The 20,129-nt window shown below is 32.5% G+C and overlaps 1 protein-coding gene across 3 annotated transcripts in view; it reads right to left on the bottom strand.

Moving 5' to 3' along the window:
* Window positions 1-1,829: 1,829 nt before the first annotated feature.
* spag9b (sperm associated antigen 9b) overlaps window positions 1,830-20,129 on the bottom strand; it is a 51,714-nt gene continuing 33,414 nt past the window's right edge. For all 3 annotated transcript variants that reach the window (XM_073828935.1, XM_073828936.1, XM_073828937.1), the window contains 15 exons: window positions 19,281-19,410; window positions 19,062-19,154; window positions 18,814-18,987; window positions 17,047-17,218; window positions 16,758-16,958; window positions 14,857-15,040; window positions 14,649-14,771; window positions 12,858-12,938; window positions 12,685-12,752; window positions 12,452-12,600; window positions 9,853-10,024; window positions 9,658-9,771; window positions 9,389-9,568; window positions 4,831-4,962; window positions 1,830-4,752 (listed from right to left, as the gene is read on the bottom strand). In XM_073828935.1, the coding sequence (XP_073685036.1) occupies window positions 4,634-4,752; window positions 4,831-4,962; window positions 9,389-9,568; window positions 9,658-9,771; window positions 9,853-10,024; window positions 12,452-12,600; window positions 12,685-12,752; window positions 12,858-12,938; window positions 14,649-14,771; window positions 14,857-15,040; window positions 16,758-16,958; window positions 17,047-17,218; window positions 18,814-18,987; window positions 19,062-19,154; window positions 19,281-19,410 (2,092 nt within the window). In that variant the 3' untranslated portion in view covers window positions 1,830-4,633. The remainder of the gene's footprint in view (window positions 4,753-4,830; window positions 4,963-9,388; window positions 9,569-9,657; window positions 9,772-9,852; window positions 10,025-12,451; window positions 12,601-12,684; window positions 12,753-12,857; window positions 12,939-14,648; window positions 14,772-14,856; window positions 15,041-16,757; window positions 16,959-17,046; window positions 17,219-18,813; window positions 18,988-19,061; window positions 19,155-19,280; window positions 19,411-20,129) is intronic.

Below are 20,129 nucleotides of genomic sequence, written 5' to 3'. Positions count from 1 at the left end.
TGGCTGCAGCAGGATGCATGCGCAGTTGGAGTATGACAGCCATAGGATGCCTAACTGAGGTAACTTCAATTCATCGAAGAAGCAGCGTCACTGCAGCAAAACAGTTAATAATGGCACAAAAAAAGGGCATATCTTTCTGGTGCAGAGAAAAGAAAACGGAAGAAATCAGAGGAAGAGAAAAAATAGCAAGATAAAGATAAGTTAAAAAAAAGTGAGTATAAACTAAACGAGGCTAAATTGCAAGCTAACGTTAGCTGGCTAGTTAATTAAGCAAACAAGAAAGCTAACGTTTTATTTAACATCCACAAATTTAAGCTTTGCAATATTAATATTATAATACAACATATTACTTAGCTGGATTAAGATTCAAGTTTTTGCATTCTGTGTAAAAATAACCTTCCTAGATTGTATTTTTGTAATAAAAATAAGCTTCTGTTTCATAAACTTGGTGCTAATAATAAAATATAAGCTTCTGTTTTATAACTTTGGTACTGATAACAGTTTAACATTACTTACACTGGCCTACGTTTGGGGTCTGTGTTATTATATCATTATGTCTTAATGTTTTAGGTGTACAGATGGCTTGCTGCCATATATATATATAGTTTTCATATAAAAATACCCTGTTTGTGTTAGATTTATAGAGTGCGAATAATAAAGGATTGACAATAATTAGTCATATTGGTGGCACAGAGGGGCCCCCAAATAAAATTATGCTTAGGGCCCCCTGAAGGCTTGGGCCGGTGCTGATATACAGCCATATCTCAAGTCTACGAGTGTGATATTGCGTTTATACAACAGTTAGACGGCGTGTGTAAATACATAAAACAACAACGGAGTGTCTTTAAAAGCTCTCTTTTGTGCAAACTACTTCCTTCCGCCACAAATTCAAAATAAAGTTTGAAGGTTGATCACCTGAGCATAAACTCCTTTACTAATTCCAAAACCTCACTTTAGAACTAGTGAAGGAATGTGGAGTTGCTTCATTGAAAGCCTATTGCATTACTGCATTAAAACCTCACTGTATCATGTGCAAGGAATAATTGACGATGGGCTGTTGAATTCTATGAAAATAATGTGCACCTCAGGTGTGCATTATTTTTGTAGAATTCAACAGACCGCTTATACTAAATAACTTTAATGATCAATATATAATTAATATTTTTATTAATTTACAAAGTATGGTTTAATACTTTTTTAAAAACTAGTAGAGCACTATTTTAGTTGCCTTTCAGTATCCATTTTCAAAAACTATTGGTTAATTAATCGGTATCGGCCAGTGTGGTCCAACCTAGCTATCGGTATCGGTAAAACCCAATATTGGTCGACCTCTAGTTTATTTAACCCTCTGTTTCGTAAAAGTAACAACATATTTTATTCAGAATTTTAGTTTTATGCACTTAAAAGTATCGAACGCAAAAAACGAAAATCGCATCGCAATCGCAATATTTGTCAGAAAAACCGCAATTAGGTTTTTCTCAAAATCGTTCAGCACTATACTACAGTTACCACACCTCAAGGCATTAGATGATATATTCCAAGATATTCGTCCCGTTGTTTTTCCCTCAAAACGCTACTGTGAGTAGGATTACTTTCTTACGGCTCATCCAACAGTTACTAGCTCCAAATCGTCATTTAGACCTAGTAACGACACTTGAGCCGTTGATAGTTGATGCAGTTAATAATGAAGTTTAGACAGACCGACAGACAAGCAGACAAACAGAAAGAGAGGGAAAGAGAGATTAAGCTGGTAAATTACCTCTCTCAAGTCTGTGGATCTGGCCGTGGTGAGAGCGCTCTCGAGTGGATTGATGAGTGCAGAACGAACATACAATATATGTTAACTTTATTAACAAACTGCATATTTGAACAATAAACAAGTACATTCTCACCTGAAAACCTCTTAAAACTACATTCCGTGACAATAAAAAAAAGTAATATTTATAAAATTGTACGGGATTTGGGCGTCTGCCATGACACTAGGAAAAAAACAGACCCAACTAGAACAAGCGGAGTGATACATACAAAATTATGAAATTCCTGTAGTGATAAAATTTGCGTTCCTATAGTGATACCATCACAACATCTCATGGTTCTCAACCAATCAGATTTGAGAATCATTTTGAGAATTTATTTGACTTTTATTATCAATGTTGGAAACAGTTGTGCTGCTTAATATTTTTTTGGAACCTGTGATACTTTTTAAGGATTCTCTGATGAATATAAAGTTAAAAAAGAACAAATTTATTCAAATTAGAAAGTCTTTGCTATCACTTTACTATCAATTTAACACATCCTTGCTGAATAAAATAATTCATTTCTTTCTAAGAGAGAAAGAAGGAAAAAATACTGACCCCAAACTTCGAATGAGGTGTTTGTTTTATATTTCTATTTAAATAAACGCTGTTCTTTTTAACGTTTTATTCATCAAAGAATCCTGATAATAAATCAGCATATTAGAATGATTTCTGAAGGATCATGTGACAATGAAGACTGGAGAAATGATGCTAAAAAATTCAGCTTTGCATCACAGAAATAAATTATATTTAAAGTATATTGTAATAGAAAACCACTATTTTAAATTGCATTAACATTACAATATTAGTTTTTTTTAATCAAATTAAAAAATCTTACTGATCCCAAACTTTTGAGTGGCGGTGTACATACTAAAATGCATTTGGACGATTAAGGTAAGACACTTTCTAAATTTTGGTCTGTTTTGCTTCCATAGCATGTCTTCTTCCAGACTAGTGGGAAGAAAACATCTAAAATACGCATTTAAGTGTTTATAACACTTTATCTATTTACAGCTGTAGCTTAAATTCCAATCCATATCTTTAAAGAGTTTTTGTTGTTGTTTAAAATATCTGTTTTCTATTTGAATACATTTTAAAATGCAATTTATTCCTGTGATTTCAAAGCCGAATTTTCAGCATCATTACTCCAGTTTTCTTGTCTTCCGTCACATGAATCATTCTAACATTCTGATACACTGCTCAAAAGTTTTTATTATTATTATTATTATGTTGAAAACAGCTAAGTGGATTTTTTTAGTTTTCTTTGTCGAATAGAAAGTTCACAAGAACAGCATTTATCTGAAACAGAAATCTTTTGTAACATTATAAATGTCTTTATCATCACTTTTGATCTATTTAAAGCATCAGGACAAACAAGGGACTCACGAACAACTATCACTAAACAAAAAAAAAAACCAGCTGTGGATTGATCATTCAGGTAACAACAAAGTATTAAGAATCAAGTGCATGTAAACTTTTTTTTATGTGAAATATCTTATTCAGGTCAGTACTAAATAAACAATAACATGCATTTTGTATGATCCCTCTTATTTTGCTAAAATAATTAACATTTTGCAGATTTTGCAACCTCAACTCTACATTTAAATCTTTGAAAATAAATAAATAACTGTATTTAAATGTAAATAATCTTGTATATCACATGATATAATAATAAAAACACACCAAGTTCCCCAAAAATGTCAGTTTAATAGATTAATAAAAAAGTATAAGGCTAAGATGAGCTGGAAGGAGATGAACAAATTTAATGGACGACAGTTAAACAGAGAATACCGGGTGACGCCGATGTCCGCTCCATTCTTACAGACAGGAAGTTCCCGAACCTGGAAGATTATGGGACGACGCACTCTCCTCATCCACAAAATGCTAGCGTAACACTCATCTAAACACAAAAACACACACGCACACACCCGCTGTCCTTTAAAAAATAGTGCATAGCTCAGTGAAAGTACATTTCTGTAGTCCGTTATTACTAAGATTGATCTGCCCACAATCAATCAATCAATCAACCTGATTTACATAATAAAAAAAAAATCAAATCCAAGCCGTCTACATTTCATATACATATCTGTATTTTGTATATATTTATATTCAATGTACAAAGTTTCATTCTGAACTGCAAAGGCTCGTTCATAGAAATAAATACTGCGATGGCTAGTTCGTGACAGGAAGTTGTTTCTGCTCTCCTGGAGAGGACGGACAACTGCAAACCAAGCAGCTCAGCACGAACGCAAGCACAGCAGCAGTGCAGCATCAGCAGGACGCCTGCCGTCACACATTAGAGTCTACAAGACGTGTACAAAAGTCTCATAAAAATAGGCGTTTGTCTCTGCACGTTTATCTACACACTACTCCTGCCAAACCGATCTAGTGTTAAAAAAGACGGATAATGAGCAAAACGTAATGTGGATTTGTGACGAGGGAGTGATAAAATAGTTTGTCTAGAGTTCATCAGTGGCTATTAAATCATTTTCTCTATCCTTTGGTAACCGTGCGACATTCATATGAAAATATTGCAATTGCGCTCACAGTATCTGGACGATTTAAGGATTGAGAAAGCGCTCATCGGCGGAAACGTCCCGCATACAAACACAAAAGCTCTACTGTGCACAACAGTGCATTGTGCGTCCACCCCAAAAACCAACTGAATTAACCGTTATTTGACGATGTGTCTTTAGAAACCCTCCACTCATACAGTCTGAATACTTCATTCTTCGTCGATGTGATTTGTGGGATAGAAATGCTATAAGCCGATGCTTAAAATGCCTTAAATAAAGCGAAAGGGATTGAAAAAGGTCCAAAGTGTGTTTGGAGCGACGTCACTCCTCGCTAGTCATGACCTGCCACACGATGAGGTGACTGCGCTCGGCTTTGGCCAGGAAGGGCTGCAGGTTCACCGTGGGTTCGTCGATGGTTTCTGTGTCTCCTGCTTCATCTCCTGTGATAGGAAGAGAGGAGCGTGTGAGTAATCAGGCATTTCGAATTGGAGCACAGCAATGGGACTGGTCTGACTCACCCATTCTGAAGTCGATGTAACCCTCTCCTCCGCTTACGACCAGCACAGACTTCTCCAGCTCTGGCGTGGGCGAATCTGAGGACCTGTCAGCGGCCGCCTCGACTCCTGAACCTCCAGATGGAATCACCTGGCCTGCAAAAGGAAAAAAACATCACAGGTGTTTAATGACGGTTGGGGTCACGATTCTTAGTTTTGAATCAAATGTTTACATTTTGTTAACATTTTAAACGTTTCAGAATCAAAAACTACATTGTTTTATTAACAAAAGTAAACTTTCTAGATCATTTCTGTCTCTGTTTTGTTGAACTTTACTAATGCATGGTCATTTGTGACCCTGGACCACAAAACCAGTCATATGGTTGAATTGTACAAAACTGAGATATATACATCATATGAAAGCTCAATAAATAAGCTTTCTATTGATATATGGTTTGTTAGGATAGGACAATATTTGGCCGAGATGCAACTATTTGAAAATCTGAAATCTGAGGGTGCAAAAAAATCAAAATACTGAGAAAATCACCTTTAAAGTTGTCCAAATTAAGTTCTTAACAATGCATATTACTAATCAAAAATTACATTTTGATATATTTATAGTAGGAATTTTACAAAAAAAAATCTTCATGGAACATGATCTTTACTTAAATGTCCTAATGATTTTTGGCATAAAAGAAAAATCAATAATTTTGACCCATACTATGTATTTTTGGCTATTGCTACAAATATACCCCAGCGACTTAAGACTGGTTTTGTGGTCCAAGGTCACATTTTTTTAATGTCAAATTAGAATAAGACACTATGGCCCGGTTTCACAGACAAGGCTTAAGCCTAGTCCTAGACTAAAATGTTAGTCTGAGCTGTTTGAACTGAAAGAAACTTGCACTGACTGATCTTAAAATATATCGCTGTCTTTGTTTTGTCTCAAGATGCACACCAGTAATGTTTTTTTCTAAGCATGTTTATAAAAATTACTTAAATATCCTAATTGAACTATCTGCTAATCCTGGCTTAGTCTAAGCCTTGTCTGTGAAACCGGCCCTATATGTTTGTTATTAATAAAATCCATCCTTAGCATCCCATCCCCAGCTGCATCTGAAGTGGCATGTCTTAGTTTTAAATATTTGTTTTTGTTTGGCTAACATTTTTAATTCAGTTTATTAGCCTTGTGATTACTGTAATTAAAAACTAAATTCAGAAAAATTTAAGCAGAAACCACAGAATTTGAGAAAAAATAAAAGGGCCCTAAAATATGGTATAACAAACCTGTAAAAATTATTTAATAAACCAAAACATACAAACATGTGTATTAACAGGAAATTAAATTTACTTTTTTAGACATTTAATTATTAAACAATTAACTACAATTTTTAGTCACAAAAATTTTATTTAATCATTAAAAACAGTGTCCTAATAGAAATAGATACTGTTCAGTTTTCAAATTATTCCTCTCTACAGTTTAATTATTAGTATTTATTATATTTTTTTTAATTGAATCAAAAAACATGTCAAAACAATAATTAATTTTAGTCATAAAACTTTAATTTAATGATTTATTAATTCATTAATTTAGTACATGTGAGAATAAATAAATAAATAGAAAAACAAAAAAACAATATGAAAATAAATGAAAGAATAAAAATATTTTACAAAAAAAGAAAATGTAAAAAATAAAGTGAGAAAAAGTAATACAAAATAAATTTGGGATTAAATTTAATTAAAAGTTAATTGTTTTTGCTCGTTTATTACACATATGCATGCATGTATATATGTATGTATTCATTTATTAATAGTTAATTTTTCCAGCATATTTTAAGGCAATTTTATTTTTTTCTGAATTCTGTGTTTTCCGTTTTAATTTTTCTGGATTTTTTTTTTTTTTTCCCATTATTAATACATTTTAATAATCAAAAGGCAAGTCTAATCAATTGAATTCACAAAACTTTCACAATTTCACTTATTCCTCTTTAGTATACCAGTTTTATTATTATTATTATTATTATTATTATTATTATTATTATTTATTATATATGTTTTTTAATTGCAAAATTAAAACGAAATTTGTAGTAATCCAAAAATAACCATGTCTAATTAATTGTATTTATAAAACATTAACAATTTAATAATATATTAATTTATTAATTTAGTACATGTGAGAATAAATAAATAGAAAAACAAACAATATAAAAATAAATGAAAGAATTTAAAAAAAAAACGAAAATGTAAAAAATAAATTGAGGAAAAAGTAATACAAAATAAATTTGGGATTAAATTTAATTAAAAGTTAATTGTTTTTGCTCTTTATTACACATATGCATGGGCGACATTAGGGGGGGGCAAGGGGGGGCAGTTGCCCCCCCTGTGGTTAGTCATGGAATCCTCGACAGCCCCGCTGCAACTGCTTTAGCCAAGCTTAGGCTCCGTTGTACTTGGGAACTAGACGGTGCTATGTAACCCTCAAACGAAAGCAAAGCAATTGAAGATCTGGCAAACTATCCAACGTGTTTTTGCAGCGTTGAGCAATGTAGCCAATCACAGACATATCTGTTGTTTCCGAACAATTAGAAACACTTGTCAGAATTCACTCACTGCTGAAAGCGCCTGATCGGTTTTTATTAAGTGCCGTTTTGTGCGCTCATGAATCATCTTATGAGTGTAGACGCGATGTAAATAAAATATTAATTGTGTAGTTTAGAGAGCTTTATTAATTATAACGGAATTTTGTGAGATCTCTATGAATTTTTAGTGATAATAAGGGGAGCGTGCTTTGCACTTTCCAGGCTATAATCCATTTAGAATTTGTATGAAACTTTCGTTTTTCGGCACATGTAAGCTGATGTGTTTTGGGAGTGACATTTGCATATTTACGCTGGGTTTATTCTCGAAATAACGGTGAAGCAATAGACGGGATAAAAATATATTTTCCCCTTCTCCCAAAACAACTTACTGTTTCAGCTATGAAATAGTTCAGTTTTGTATGTAATGGTAAAATGTTTATATTTAGTTTCGTTTTTTATTTAGCTAATTTAGAAAAACGCTTGGAGCATTTTTTATTCGTTAAAAATATATATATATTTACCGAACAGCGCCCAGCGGAAGACTGATCATAGTCTGTTTGATCAGTTTGCCTTCTCAAATCATCACGACTTGCCTAAAATGAAATCTATAGATATAAAACAGTTCAAGTATAAAACAATGGTAGTTTAAACGTTACAGATACATGTGAGCTATATGCGCATAGTTTGTGCAGAAAGTGGAAGCTAAAGCTTGCAGGACATCGAGGCACCAGTGCAATCACTTGCATTTTTTTCATTGGAAGCAATTTAAAATTATCCGTCATTTTTGCTCACAAAGTATGAGTAATACATCGAAAAAAACGTTACAGCATTTTTATAAAATAAAGAAAACAAAAATTATGTGCTTTCTGCCGTCTGGTTCTTGAACAGGAGTGCTTAACAAAATGAAGCGAAATGCATGCCTCACAGACATAATAAATACATTTATAGAAAGCTTTAAATTATTACTTAACGAAATAAAACAAATCAAAAGCACAAACTCTTTCATGTAATCCGTAAAGATGAATTTCTCTCTGAAGGCGCGTCCAAAAAGGAGATTGCGACACTGACTCAGAATACACAAATTAATTAATAAATAATTCATTTATGTCCTTACTCTTTCCTCGACACATTCATTGTTATTTATTTTTGCCGGTGCTTGGGGTGAGTTTTAGCCTATTGTGTGCGCTTGAACGCGGATTCAGCTGCGCTAAAGCACACTAAACGGTGTCTGAGTCGGTCTCAAAAGTGAAAGCGAAAGTGAAGTTTCGTGTTGTTTCCACCAGCGCGGCATTTTTTTTCTTCACCATAATTGATGGTTGTCTAAATTATGAAAATAAGGAGAAGCCTAAAACAGGCCCGGGTCTGAACTATGACGTGAAAATTGGCTCGAAGCCGTAGCCCTGGGGTGTAAAAAAAAGTCAGGGCCCATCGGCCCGGGCTGAAGTGCAGCGCTTTAATTGACTGCTTTGATGTGCTGCAATACCGTAGGGCACTGTTTTAATGCTTACATCTGATTTTTTTTCTTGCCCCCCCTGACTCAAGAGTCAAATGTCGCCCATGATTGTATTCATAAAGCATTAACAATTTAATAATATATTAATTTATTAATTTAGTACATGTGAGAATAACTAAATAGAAAATCAAAAACATAATATAAAAAATAAATGAAAGAATAAAAATAGTTACAAACACAGATTTTTTTTTTTTTTTTTTTTTTTTACATTTTTCTGGATTATCTTTTATTAATAATAAATAAATCAAAAGGTAAGTTTAATCAATTGAACTCACAAAACTTTATTTTAAAAAAGGTATCCTAACAGAAACAGACCATTTTGTTTTCTACTTAATCCTCTCTATTGTATCAGGCCACGTGTACCACATGTTTGTTGACCCCATTTTTTTTTGTATACTAAGAATGTAAAAAAGCTCTTTAAAAAAATTAAGTTAGGGGGGAAAAAAGAAAACATATTTCATAGTTCTCTACACATAGTCTTTTGCTCTACCTGGGACTGCGGTGAAGAACTTGACGGCATCTCTGTGTCCGTGGAAGCACAGCTGAGCGTGAGCCATGGAGCAGAAGGGCACAAAGGTGCCTGTCGTGACTTTATCTCCGCTCTCATCACCGTAAACACGGACCGCACCGCCTGGATGATTTGACCCCGCTGCCGCTGTATCTTTTTTTTCTATTGTGGGAATATAAAATGACATTACTCTCATGACACATAATCACATTACCAGCACTGACACGATTAGAAGCACACAGCTGACGCACTCTCTGACAGAGGGATGGAGATGATGACGCCGTTTCCAGTTCCTACCCACAGACGGTTGCATGAGACCATCAGAGCGGTGATCCGAACGAAAGAGAAGCCCAGTTTACCGGTACCTGTGACATACACAACATCAGTCACCTGAACGCCAATGGATGGATTCTCAAATGCTTTGCTAATCAAGTCGAAGCGCTCACCCAGCATCTTGCTGACGTACGGCTCGATGTCCACATCCTGCAGGTGCTGGTATGTGTGCGCGTGGAAGAGTCTGAGGGTCGAGTCCAGACGAATAGACACCCAGATACCATCGCCATCCCACGCCAGCTGTCTCACCTGACTCTCCTTACGTGGATGAGCGTCGAATGATTTCTAGACACAGTGAAGCAATTGAGATATTGAGTTGCACTGATTTTATCACATGCATGAGGGAATTCATGAGCAAGAATCTGATTTAAATAGAAGCAGCATATGCTATTTAATGAAAATAAATGTATAAATGTATTTAGCACATTCATTTTTCGGTCTGGTTCTCATAAGAGCACCTAAAGATTTGGTTTGGTGTTTACAATACACATAGCGTGACTATAACAAAATAAAATGATTAGTAATAGTAATATTGTACTTTATTTAGTTAATTTTTGCAAAATAAAATAATAACGTAATTAAAGGGATAGTTCACCCAAAAATGAAAATTTGATGTTTAAAATAATTTACCTTCAAAGGTAAAAAATTATATAAATACTGTTCAGTTTCTCGCAAAAAACGATCGTTTCGTGTCTTAGGACATCAATGTATAATTTGGATTTGTCTGTGCATGTTTTTTTTTGTTTTTTTTTTTTCAAAGGTTTGGTGCCCATCCACTCAAATTAAATCACTGCACCGGTTTGACTTAAAAATCTTTGTTTGTGTTCTACTGAAGAAACAAAGTCACCAACATCTTGGATGCCCTGGGGGTAAGCAGACATCAAATTTTCTTTTTGGGTGAACTATCCCTTTAATAAAAATCAATCTTTAGCACAAAAGCTGCATCTGAGGTAGCATATTTTTGTTTTTGTTTGCCAAAAATACCAAAATTTGTTGAATTTCAAAAAACATTAGCAGTTTATTAACTTGTTATAATAATTTTTAGAATATAGTTATTGTAAAAACAATAAGTTATTAAACTGTTAACCTTTTAAGAATTCAAGTGATTAGCCTTTTAATTATTAAAAGGCAATTAAAAATTGAATTCAGAAAAATAATACAAATTTAATAAAAGGGCCCCAAAAATATGGAGAAACAAACCTGCAAAAAATAAATTAATAAATACATATGTGTAATAATAGGAAAATAAATAAAGGAATAAATGACAAATAAATGTATTTTTTAATTAAACTTTTTCTCACTTTATTTATTTTCTTTATTTTTAACTGTATTATTATACAATCATTTATTGTTTTATATTTATTTATGTTTATTCATTTTGTATTTATTCCCACATGTACTAAATTAATTAATAATTAAATTGCTAAAGTGTTATGAATATAATTAATTAGATTTGCCTTTTGTTTCTTAAAATGTCATTTTAAAAAAAAGGAAACAGAAAACAGAATTTGGGACAAAAATAAAATAAAAATTATACAAAACAAAATGATTAGCAACAGTAACTAGAGTATTATTGCACTTTATTTAGTTAATTTAAAAGAAAAAGAAAAAGAAACAAAATAATATATTACATTTAAAATAAATAATTTTAAAATGTTGACAAATTCAGGACACTTAAAAATACAATGCTAATATTTACATTTTTACTTAATTTTTATAAGAATATACAACATTTTCAAACCTAAAAACACAGTGAACACGCAATAATTGAACAAATAAAATGCAAAATTACATTTAAAACAAAATAATTTTAAAATGGTGACAAATTCAACAGCATTTTAAAACAATTACATTTTTAAAAAACATCTTTCAATAATAATAATAATAATAATAATAATAATAAATAACCATAGACCACTCCTGAAAAGTTTTGGGATGGTAAATATTTTTAATAATTTTAACTTTTAATATTAATTGAATTCGTTTGGAGATTGAGCCCTAAATCTAAAAATTATTAAATAATTTGAGTGTAAAATCTACCACTAAGAAGTTTGACAGATTTTAAAGGGAAAGTTCACCCAAAATTGAAAATTTGATGTGTATCTGCTTACCCCCAGGGCATCCAAGATGTAGGTGACTTTATTTTCTCAGCAGAACACAAACAAAGATTTTTAACGAAAACCGGTGCAGTCTGCCAGCCAAATAATGGCAGTGGATGGGCACCAAACCTTTAAAAGTAAACTGGGTGAACTATCCCTTTAATGTTTTTGAACAAAGTCTCTTATGCTCACCAAGGCTGCTTTTATTTGCTCAAAAATACGGTAAAAAAAACTGTTATGAACTGTTTTCTATGTAAATACATAGTAAAATGTAATTTATTCCTGTGATCAAAGCTGAATTTTCAGCAGCATTACTCCAGTCTTTAGTGTCACATGATCCTTCGGAAATTATTCTAATATGCTGATTTGCAGCTCAAGAAACATTTCTGGTTATTATCAATGTTGAAAACAGCTGTGCTGCCCAATATTTTTTTGTGAAAACTGATACATTTAATTTTTTTGGATACTTTGATGAATAGAGGCTTCAAAAGAATTGCATTTATTTGAAACAGAAATCTTTTGTAACATTCTAAATGCCTTTACTGTCACTTTTGACCAACTTAATGCATCCTTTCAGAATTTTATTTTTAAAAATGTCACAGAAAAGTCATACCTCAATCTTCATGGCTTTGGGTTGTACCACAAAGATTTTGTTCCTGTATCCACACCAGACCCTGTCATGCACTACGGTCATGCAGCGGATGGAGTGATGCGGACGGCCCAGATCTAACAGGTGGTAGTTGGTCAAATCCCATTGGCCGTCTGTAACACAAATACCCCTCATTAAAAGAGCTTTTCTTTAAATTAAAAGGTACTACATTAGTTTTTAGAAGTAAATAGTCTTACCAACACCTCTGTGGAAGATTGCAAGCGTGCCATCAGCCAGAGCTACCAGAACACGTCCTTTTACGTGCCTTCACAGAAGACAAGAAAGAGTCATGAGCAGCTGCTACTGAAAGAACAGCTTTAGTTTAGTTTAGTTTATTAGAAATGCATCCGGATGATGAGAGTTTCCTTACACAATCCCCAGGACAGAATCCTTTAGCTTGATGGAGTGGAGACACTTCCTCCACTGTGCTACAGATGAATGCACGTATACACTGCAACAGACCAAGAGGACTCAATACATCTCAGTTCTTAATCAACGCAACTGCACGACCTTCACAGCTGTTGTGATTACTGGATAAGGTTTTTAAAAGTCATTTTGATTTTGCTCGATTCTAATGAACTAATGAACCATTCAAACCAATTTGTGAAGCAAATAAACTTAATAAATCAACAAAGCTACAGCCTGAGAGCAAGATTTACTTCGTTAGGAGCCACATCTAACTGATTAAATGGGAATAAAATGAAGAAAATATATTTAATGACATTTTCAAGACTTTTAAAATGTAATAAAGAATTAAAAAACCTAGAATAAAAAAAATACACTACCAGTCAAGTTTTTGAACAGTAGATTTTTAATGTTTTGTTTTTTTTAAAGTCTCTTCTGCTTACCAAGCCTTCATTTATTTGATCCAAAGGACAGTAACAACAGTAAAATTTGGAAATATTTTTACTAAAGTAACTGTTTTCCATTTAAATGTATTTTAAAATGTAATTTATTCCTGTGATTTCAAAGCTGACATGATCCTTCAGAAATCATTCTAATATGCTGATTTGTGGTTCAAGAAACATTTGTATTATTATTACCAATATTTAAATTTATTCTTTGACAAAATTAAGATCTAAAGCTTTTGTAACATTATACACTATACCATTCAAAAGCTTCAAATCATGTATATTAAAATATATTTAAAAGCTCAAAATGTTATATAAATTATATAAATATCTTTTTTAGCAAGGATGCATCAAATTGATCAAAAACGATGATATGATGATAAAGACATTTCAGATAGATGGTTCCTCTAACGTTTCTATTCATCAAAGAAACCTAAAATTCTACTCCGCTGTTTTCAACATAATAATAGAACTGAAGTCACATGAATAACTTACATTTTAAAATATATTCAAATAGAAAACTGTTATTTGAAATAGTAAAAAATTTTCAAAATACTGTTTTTGCTGTACTTTAGATCAAATAAATGCACACTTGGTAAAGCAGTAAAGACTTCTATGAAACATTAAAAATCTTACTGTTCAAAAATTTTTGACTGGCATTGAATAAATATTTTTGAACCATTAGCAAGATTTTGGTTATTTATTTCCATTATTTTTTCCAGAAAAACACAAAAAATCCTTTTAAAATAAAATCTATAAATAAAATCTGTGACAAAAATGTCCAGGTCTGTTGTGTTTGTTTAAAGAGCTGCACAATGTTGTAAAAACTTCATGATTATTTTTTTCCATATTACTAAATAAAAATGCAAAAATAACAAAATAAAAACTATTGCTATTAACATTATATTCCACTGCAATATAAAAACAAATAATCATTTATATATAATAATAATTTAAATAATTATTACATTTTACATTACACCTGTCAGATTGCATATATATATATATACACAGACACAGCTTTAAAGCTTTATTTTCTGATAAGGTGTTTCTCATTACAAGTTTGTTGAGGATGGCTTACCAAATAAACTGAGCTTATCTAAGATGCTCAAAACACTAACAATTGTACGAACAAAGTGTTGTGCTTTACTCTGAAACATGCAGTGTGTACATTTATTTAAATGTCAGTCTTTGTGCACTAATCTATATAATAATTTCAGTTTTACTTTGATTAATCGAGCAGCCCAAATGGGAACCAGTTTATTTTCCACACTTGCAGTTGACTGAGCATGGGTATGGCAGACACTCACCAGCCGTTCTGAGCCCCGAGCCACATTGTGGGCAGAACGCTGCTCATCTTGCTGGCTTCCTCTCTCATGAGATCCTGCTCCTCGGGCATCGAGCTGACGCCGTCCTTCACCAGATCACACTCCCTACAGAACCAAGACAGACATCTCATACATCTCCGTTTCTCTCAGCTACACTGTAATATAACAGACAGAGAGACATCGCACACACCTCTGTGTGTAGTTGGACGGTGTGTCTCTGCTGTTCTGCACTCCAAGTGGGTCGGTGAACACGTGTTCGGTGTAGATCCCGGGCTGACTCTCATCCCCAGGCGTGTTGCTGTTGCTCTCTGTGGCCTCCAGAGCTTCTTCTGCTGCTGTTACCCCGTCCTGCTGGCGCTGCCCCAAAACCTCATCTACAGAGAGATTGAACATCGCATTCATTTATTTAGCGCTTTATACAATAATAAACAGGAAAATAACTGTTCATGTAAAAATCAACAATTTTTCTGAATATTATTCTGAATATTATTGCAGTTTGCAATTCAATTTACATCAACTCATTAAATCTGATCTAATTCCAAGTGAAAAAAAAATTTTTTGGTTATTATTTAAAGGGCTTTATTTCTTTAAAAACATGATGTTTTGTAATTATGTTCAAGACTGTGGAATAGTAATGAATTATCTGATTTTCTTTAGTCTTAAGCAATTCCTATATTTATTTAACAATTTTTGTTACATATTTTGTTCTTTTTATTAGATTTTCAAAACAACAGAAAAATAAACCAAAAAAAAAAAAACAGAAATAAGAAACAAATAGTGTCAGCATTTTGATGTAATTTAAAAACTTTATTCACTTTTTTTGGAAAAACTGTTTAGTTTGATATAGTTTGATTTGTTATGATGCCTTTGCTTTTGTTTTTACGTGTCTGCCTTATTTTTCCAATACATTTACTCACATACTGGTATTACATTTTGATAAAAGATTACAAAGATAAGCCCTGTTTATTTGTAGTATTAATTGTACTGTAATAATAAAACCAAGAATGAAGTAAATTGGGTCAATTTTGCTTTCATGTGCACTCTAAAAAGTTTAAATGCCCCCCAATTTAAAGAGACAGTTCACTCAAAAAGAAAAAGTACCCCATGATTTGTTAACTCTCAAGTCATCCTAGTTGTATATGACTTTCTTCTTTCAGACAAATACAATCTGAGTTATATAAAAAAAAAATATCCTGGCTCTTCCAAGCTTTATAATGGCAGTAAATGGATGTTGAGATTTAAATGGTTGATAAAGGCCATACAGATAAATGCCTTTATTAACCATTTTATGATGGATGGATACACTTTATTGCACTTCAAAATCTCAACGGCCATTCACTGCCATTATAAAACTTGGAAAAGCCAGGACATTTTTGGAAAATGATGTGTGTGTGTAAGAAAACTATCCATATTTATAGTCCATTCATCATAAAATGGTTAATAAAAGCCTTTATTAACCATTTTACGATGGATGGATGGATGGATGCACTTTATTGCACTCTACTGCCATTATAAAGCTTGGAAGAGCCAGGACATTTTTAAAGCAAAACGATGTGTTTGTGTAAGAAAACTATCCATATGTAAAACTTTATTAAACGCAATCTAACTAATATTCACAGTGAAGCTTATGCTATGCCTACTTTCTATGGAGCACTTTTTGTGATGGATTTAGGCACTTTATTGGACTTTAAAATCTCAACACCCATTCATTTCCATTATAAATCTTGGAAGTGCTAAAACATGTGCCAAAAATGTTTTTAATATAACTCTTGACTGTATTTGTCTGATAGTCCTATAAACCTAGGATGGCTTAAGGGTGAGTAAAACATGAGGTACGTTTAATTTTTTGGGTGAACTATCCCTTTTACCCCTGTGCCATTTTTTTCTTCACAGAATCTTTTATTTGTTGCATTATTTCAGGAGCCAGTGGAGTTTATAAGACATTGCTATTGCCATAAGAGAGTGTTTTGTTATGTTAAAGGGGAAGTTTTTCCTGAAGAAAAAGTGTAAAGTGGTACAATTTTTTAAATAAAACGTGCATTAATTCTATTTTTTTGTCTATTAGTGCTATTGCGATGGAGGCTGCGTTACCAGGGTCAGAGGACTCCATGGAGTTGATGCAGACAGTTTGAGGAATCGCCACAGATCCTTCTGCAGAGCAGCCCACGACAGTAATGCCATCCAGACCTCCATCAGAGCCCGCAGAGTTGTTTGCGGCCGTACAGCTGACTTTAGATGCCTCACCGTCTGTGCTCAGCTCCTCTCCAGCGGGATAGTCTGTCTCACAAGCGCCTGACAAAAACACACAGAGAATAGGTTAGAATCAAAAGCGCTTGTGGAGGTTATAAATAAGGTCTCTAAATAAGGTGCATTGTCTGACCAGGTACGCTGGCGATGCACAGCACGTGAGAGTTGCAGATTAAGAAGTTCTCCAGAATGTTTCCGGGCTGGTTGGCATCGATTACTACGACTTTAGAGGTGGCGTGTGTGGTGGTGCAGATCCACACCAGACTGGAGAGCTCATCCTGATGCCGCAGCTCCTTCTCCTGCTCCTGATCATACACACAATAACACAGGCAGAATATTTAAGACTTTACGGCAAGACACGCAGATGAACAGGCTAAAAAAATAACTAGCAGATCTCACCACAGTTCCACTTCTGATTAAATCTATGGACTATGTATGACAAGTTGTTTGAAATGTTTTTTAAATATGCAAATGAAGCATTACCGAATCACATTTTTATTAATTATTAATTACTAATAATTATGAAATTTTCTATTTTTATAAATTTTTTGCATTTCCAGAATGTCAATCAATTGAAAAACTTTTTTTTTTGCAATATTTGCATATATATCTCCAGAACAGAAATTTAAAAATTATTTTCTTATTTAATTAATTATCTTTCATTGTTTCAGTCTGTGTAATTCTTTACAAAGGGGGCTTTTTATATTTATATTTATACATTTCTAGAACAGAATTCTAAACATTGAAATCTAAAAATATTAATTCATATGCATATTTTACATTAAGACAATTGTTATGCAAATGAGGAATTATCTAATTAAATATATTTATTAGCATTTTTTATTTTAGTTTGCATGTAAATTGCCAAAACAGAAATATGAACATTGGAAATTGAGTTATCTAATTAAATATGCATTTATTTGCATATTTATATTTTATTTGCATGTAAACTTCCAGAACAGAAATATCAACATTGAAAAAATTTGCATTAAATACCAGTTATCTTTCTTTCTTTCTGTTTTTTTTCCCCCACATTTTTGTAAAAAAAAAAAAATGTATTTGCATATTTGCATATACATTTCCTGAACAGAAATCAAAACATTGGAAAAATATTAATTAAATATGCATTCATTTGCATATTTAGTATGAACACCAGAAAAAATATGCATTAAATACCCATTACTTAAACATTTTTTTTATTTGCATAAAGGTATTATCTAAATAAATGTGCATTTATTTTATTTTTTAAACAATTTTTAAATGTATTCTAGAACAGAAATATGAACATTGGGAAAATATGCATTAAATACACATTAAATTGCATTTAATGCATTAAATATGCATTATTTATTTATTTATTTATTTACGTTTGATTAATTGCATAGACATTCCCAGAACAGATATCTAAACACTGGAAAAATATGAATTAAATACCCATTACATTTTTGTTGCATTTCTGCATATACGTTTCAGAAATCTGAACATTGTATACATTCAAAATTTTTGTTTGAATTTGTTGACATGTTACAATTAATGAACAACATATGGTCAAACCCCTCTGTAAAACCCTTCAGACAGGCATATGTAAATGCAAATAATATAGATAGCAATAAAACGGTAACATATGGTGTGTGTAAGTGATGCTGAAGTGGCCAAAAAAACTGACAGCCTTTAAAGATACAGATTGAAATTGAAATCTACAGACGTAAATATTTAAAGTGCAATAAAATAAACACTTAAATGTGTATTTTGAATGTTTTTTCATTTCTACTAGTCTGAAGGAATACATGTTCTAAAAGCAAAACCTCAAAATTGACCGGTGCATTAAAAACAATGGTTTTGCATGCATTCCCTTCTTCATGCAGTATATATTTTGCATGTGATTTCTGGGGCTCCTGACCTTGAGTTCCTGCTCGAGCCGCTCCAGGCTGCTCGCCGATCCTCTCTTCTTCCTGGGGCTGATGAGTCCGCTCTCTCCTCCAGACACATCTTTATAAAACACACTCGCTCCCACGATGGAGCCTCCGTCTCGTGTCTTTCCACCTGACAGATTGACTCCTGCAGCGCACCACAGCTACAAACACGTGACAAACACCGTCAAACTACAACACTGACTGAACTCAAGACTCCATCAGAAAACAGTCTCACCTTCATGGAAGCATCTTTCTCATCTAGCGGTCGGAGGTAGACGGGCACTGGAAGGTTTCTTAGTTTACTATCTGCTTGTCCACCATTCGCAGCCTTTGAAAACAGCATTAACAATTAAATACTTTTGGGTAACCCAATAGATAAATCATCACGATCTTTACTTTCTCACATTATGTATAGTACAAGTTTGTGTCTGTTACAAAGTGTCAGAGACATTACCTTGTATTTTGGAGGTAAACTCCATCCGTACGCCTGCAACCGGCCGTCCTCTTTCTGCACGTGAGCCTTCACCTGCCTGTATTGAGCTCTTTTCTGCTCTCTACGTGACACTACGCTCTCTACCTCAGCCCTACAAGACATGGACAAACACACAGAAAGTTACAGACAACAGAAATATGATCATCTAACGGACAAAACCTGGAAAACCTGTTTTCCCTCCATTCAATTATACTGTAACCAAACAAATTAAAATGATTGAAAATATTTTTTTATTAATTTTTCAAATAATATTTTTCTGTAATTATTACTTAAATTGTAAGCATTAAACAAATCTATAAAGAAATATAATACTACTGCACTGTAAAATAAAAAGTATATATAGTCTTTATTATTATATTATACAACATTACATTGTTATAATAAATTAACATATATTATATTATGATAATAGCAATAATAATCATTACTTTAAATTTAGAAAAGAATATTGGTATTTTATCACTATATAAATTATAGAAATTAAAAATCAAATCAATAAAGACAATGCTATTTTACTGTAAAATAAAATACAATAATTAACATTCATTATTGTTATTATTATTATTACTAATAATAATAATAATGTTGCAATTATTATTCATTACAATTCAAAATATAAACTAAGAAATAGAACTGACAATAATCCTATTGTACTGTAAAAATATTTTATTAATTGTTTAAAATTTTAAGCACAAACATTTTTCATAATATTTTATTACTTAAATTCTAAGTATTACACAAATCAATGAAGAAATATAATACTACAACAATAATGCTATTGTACTGTAAAATGATATATATTTTTTATAC

This window comes from Garra rufa, chromosome 22 (assembly GCF_049309525.1).
Source record: "Garra rufa chromosome 22, GarRuf1.0, whole genome shotgun sequence".
NCBI lineage: Eukaryota > Metazoa > Chordata > Actinopteri > Cypriniformes > Cyprinidae > Garra > Garra rufa.
Note: the sequence above shows the minus strand (reverse complement) of the source record. Positions and strands in the feature narration are given on the sequence as shown.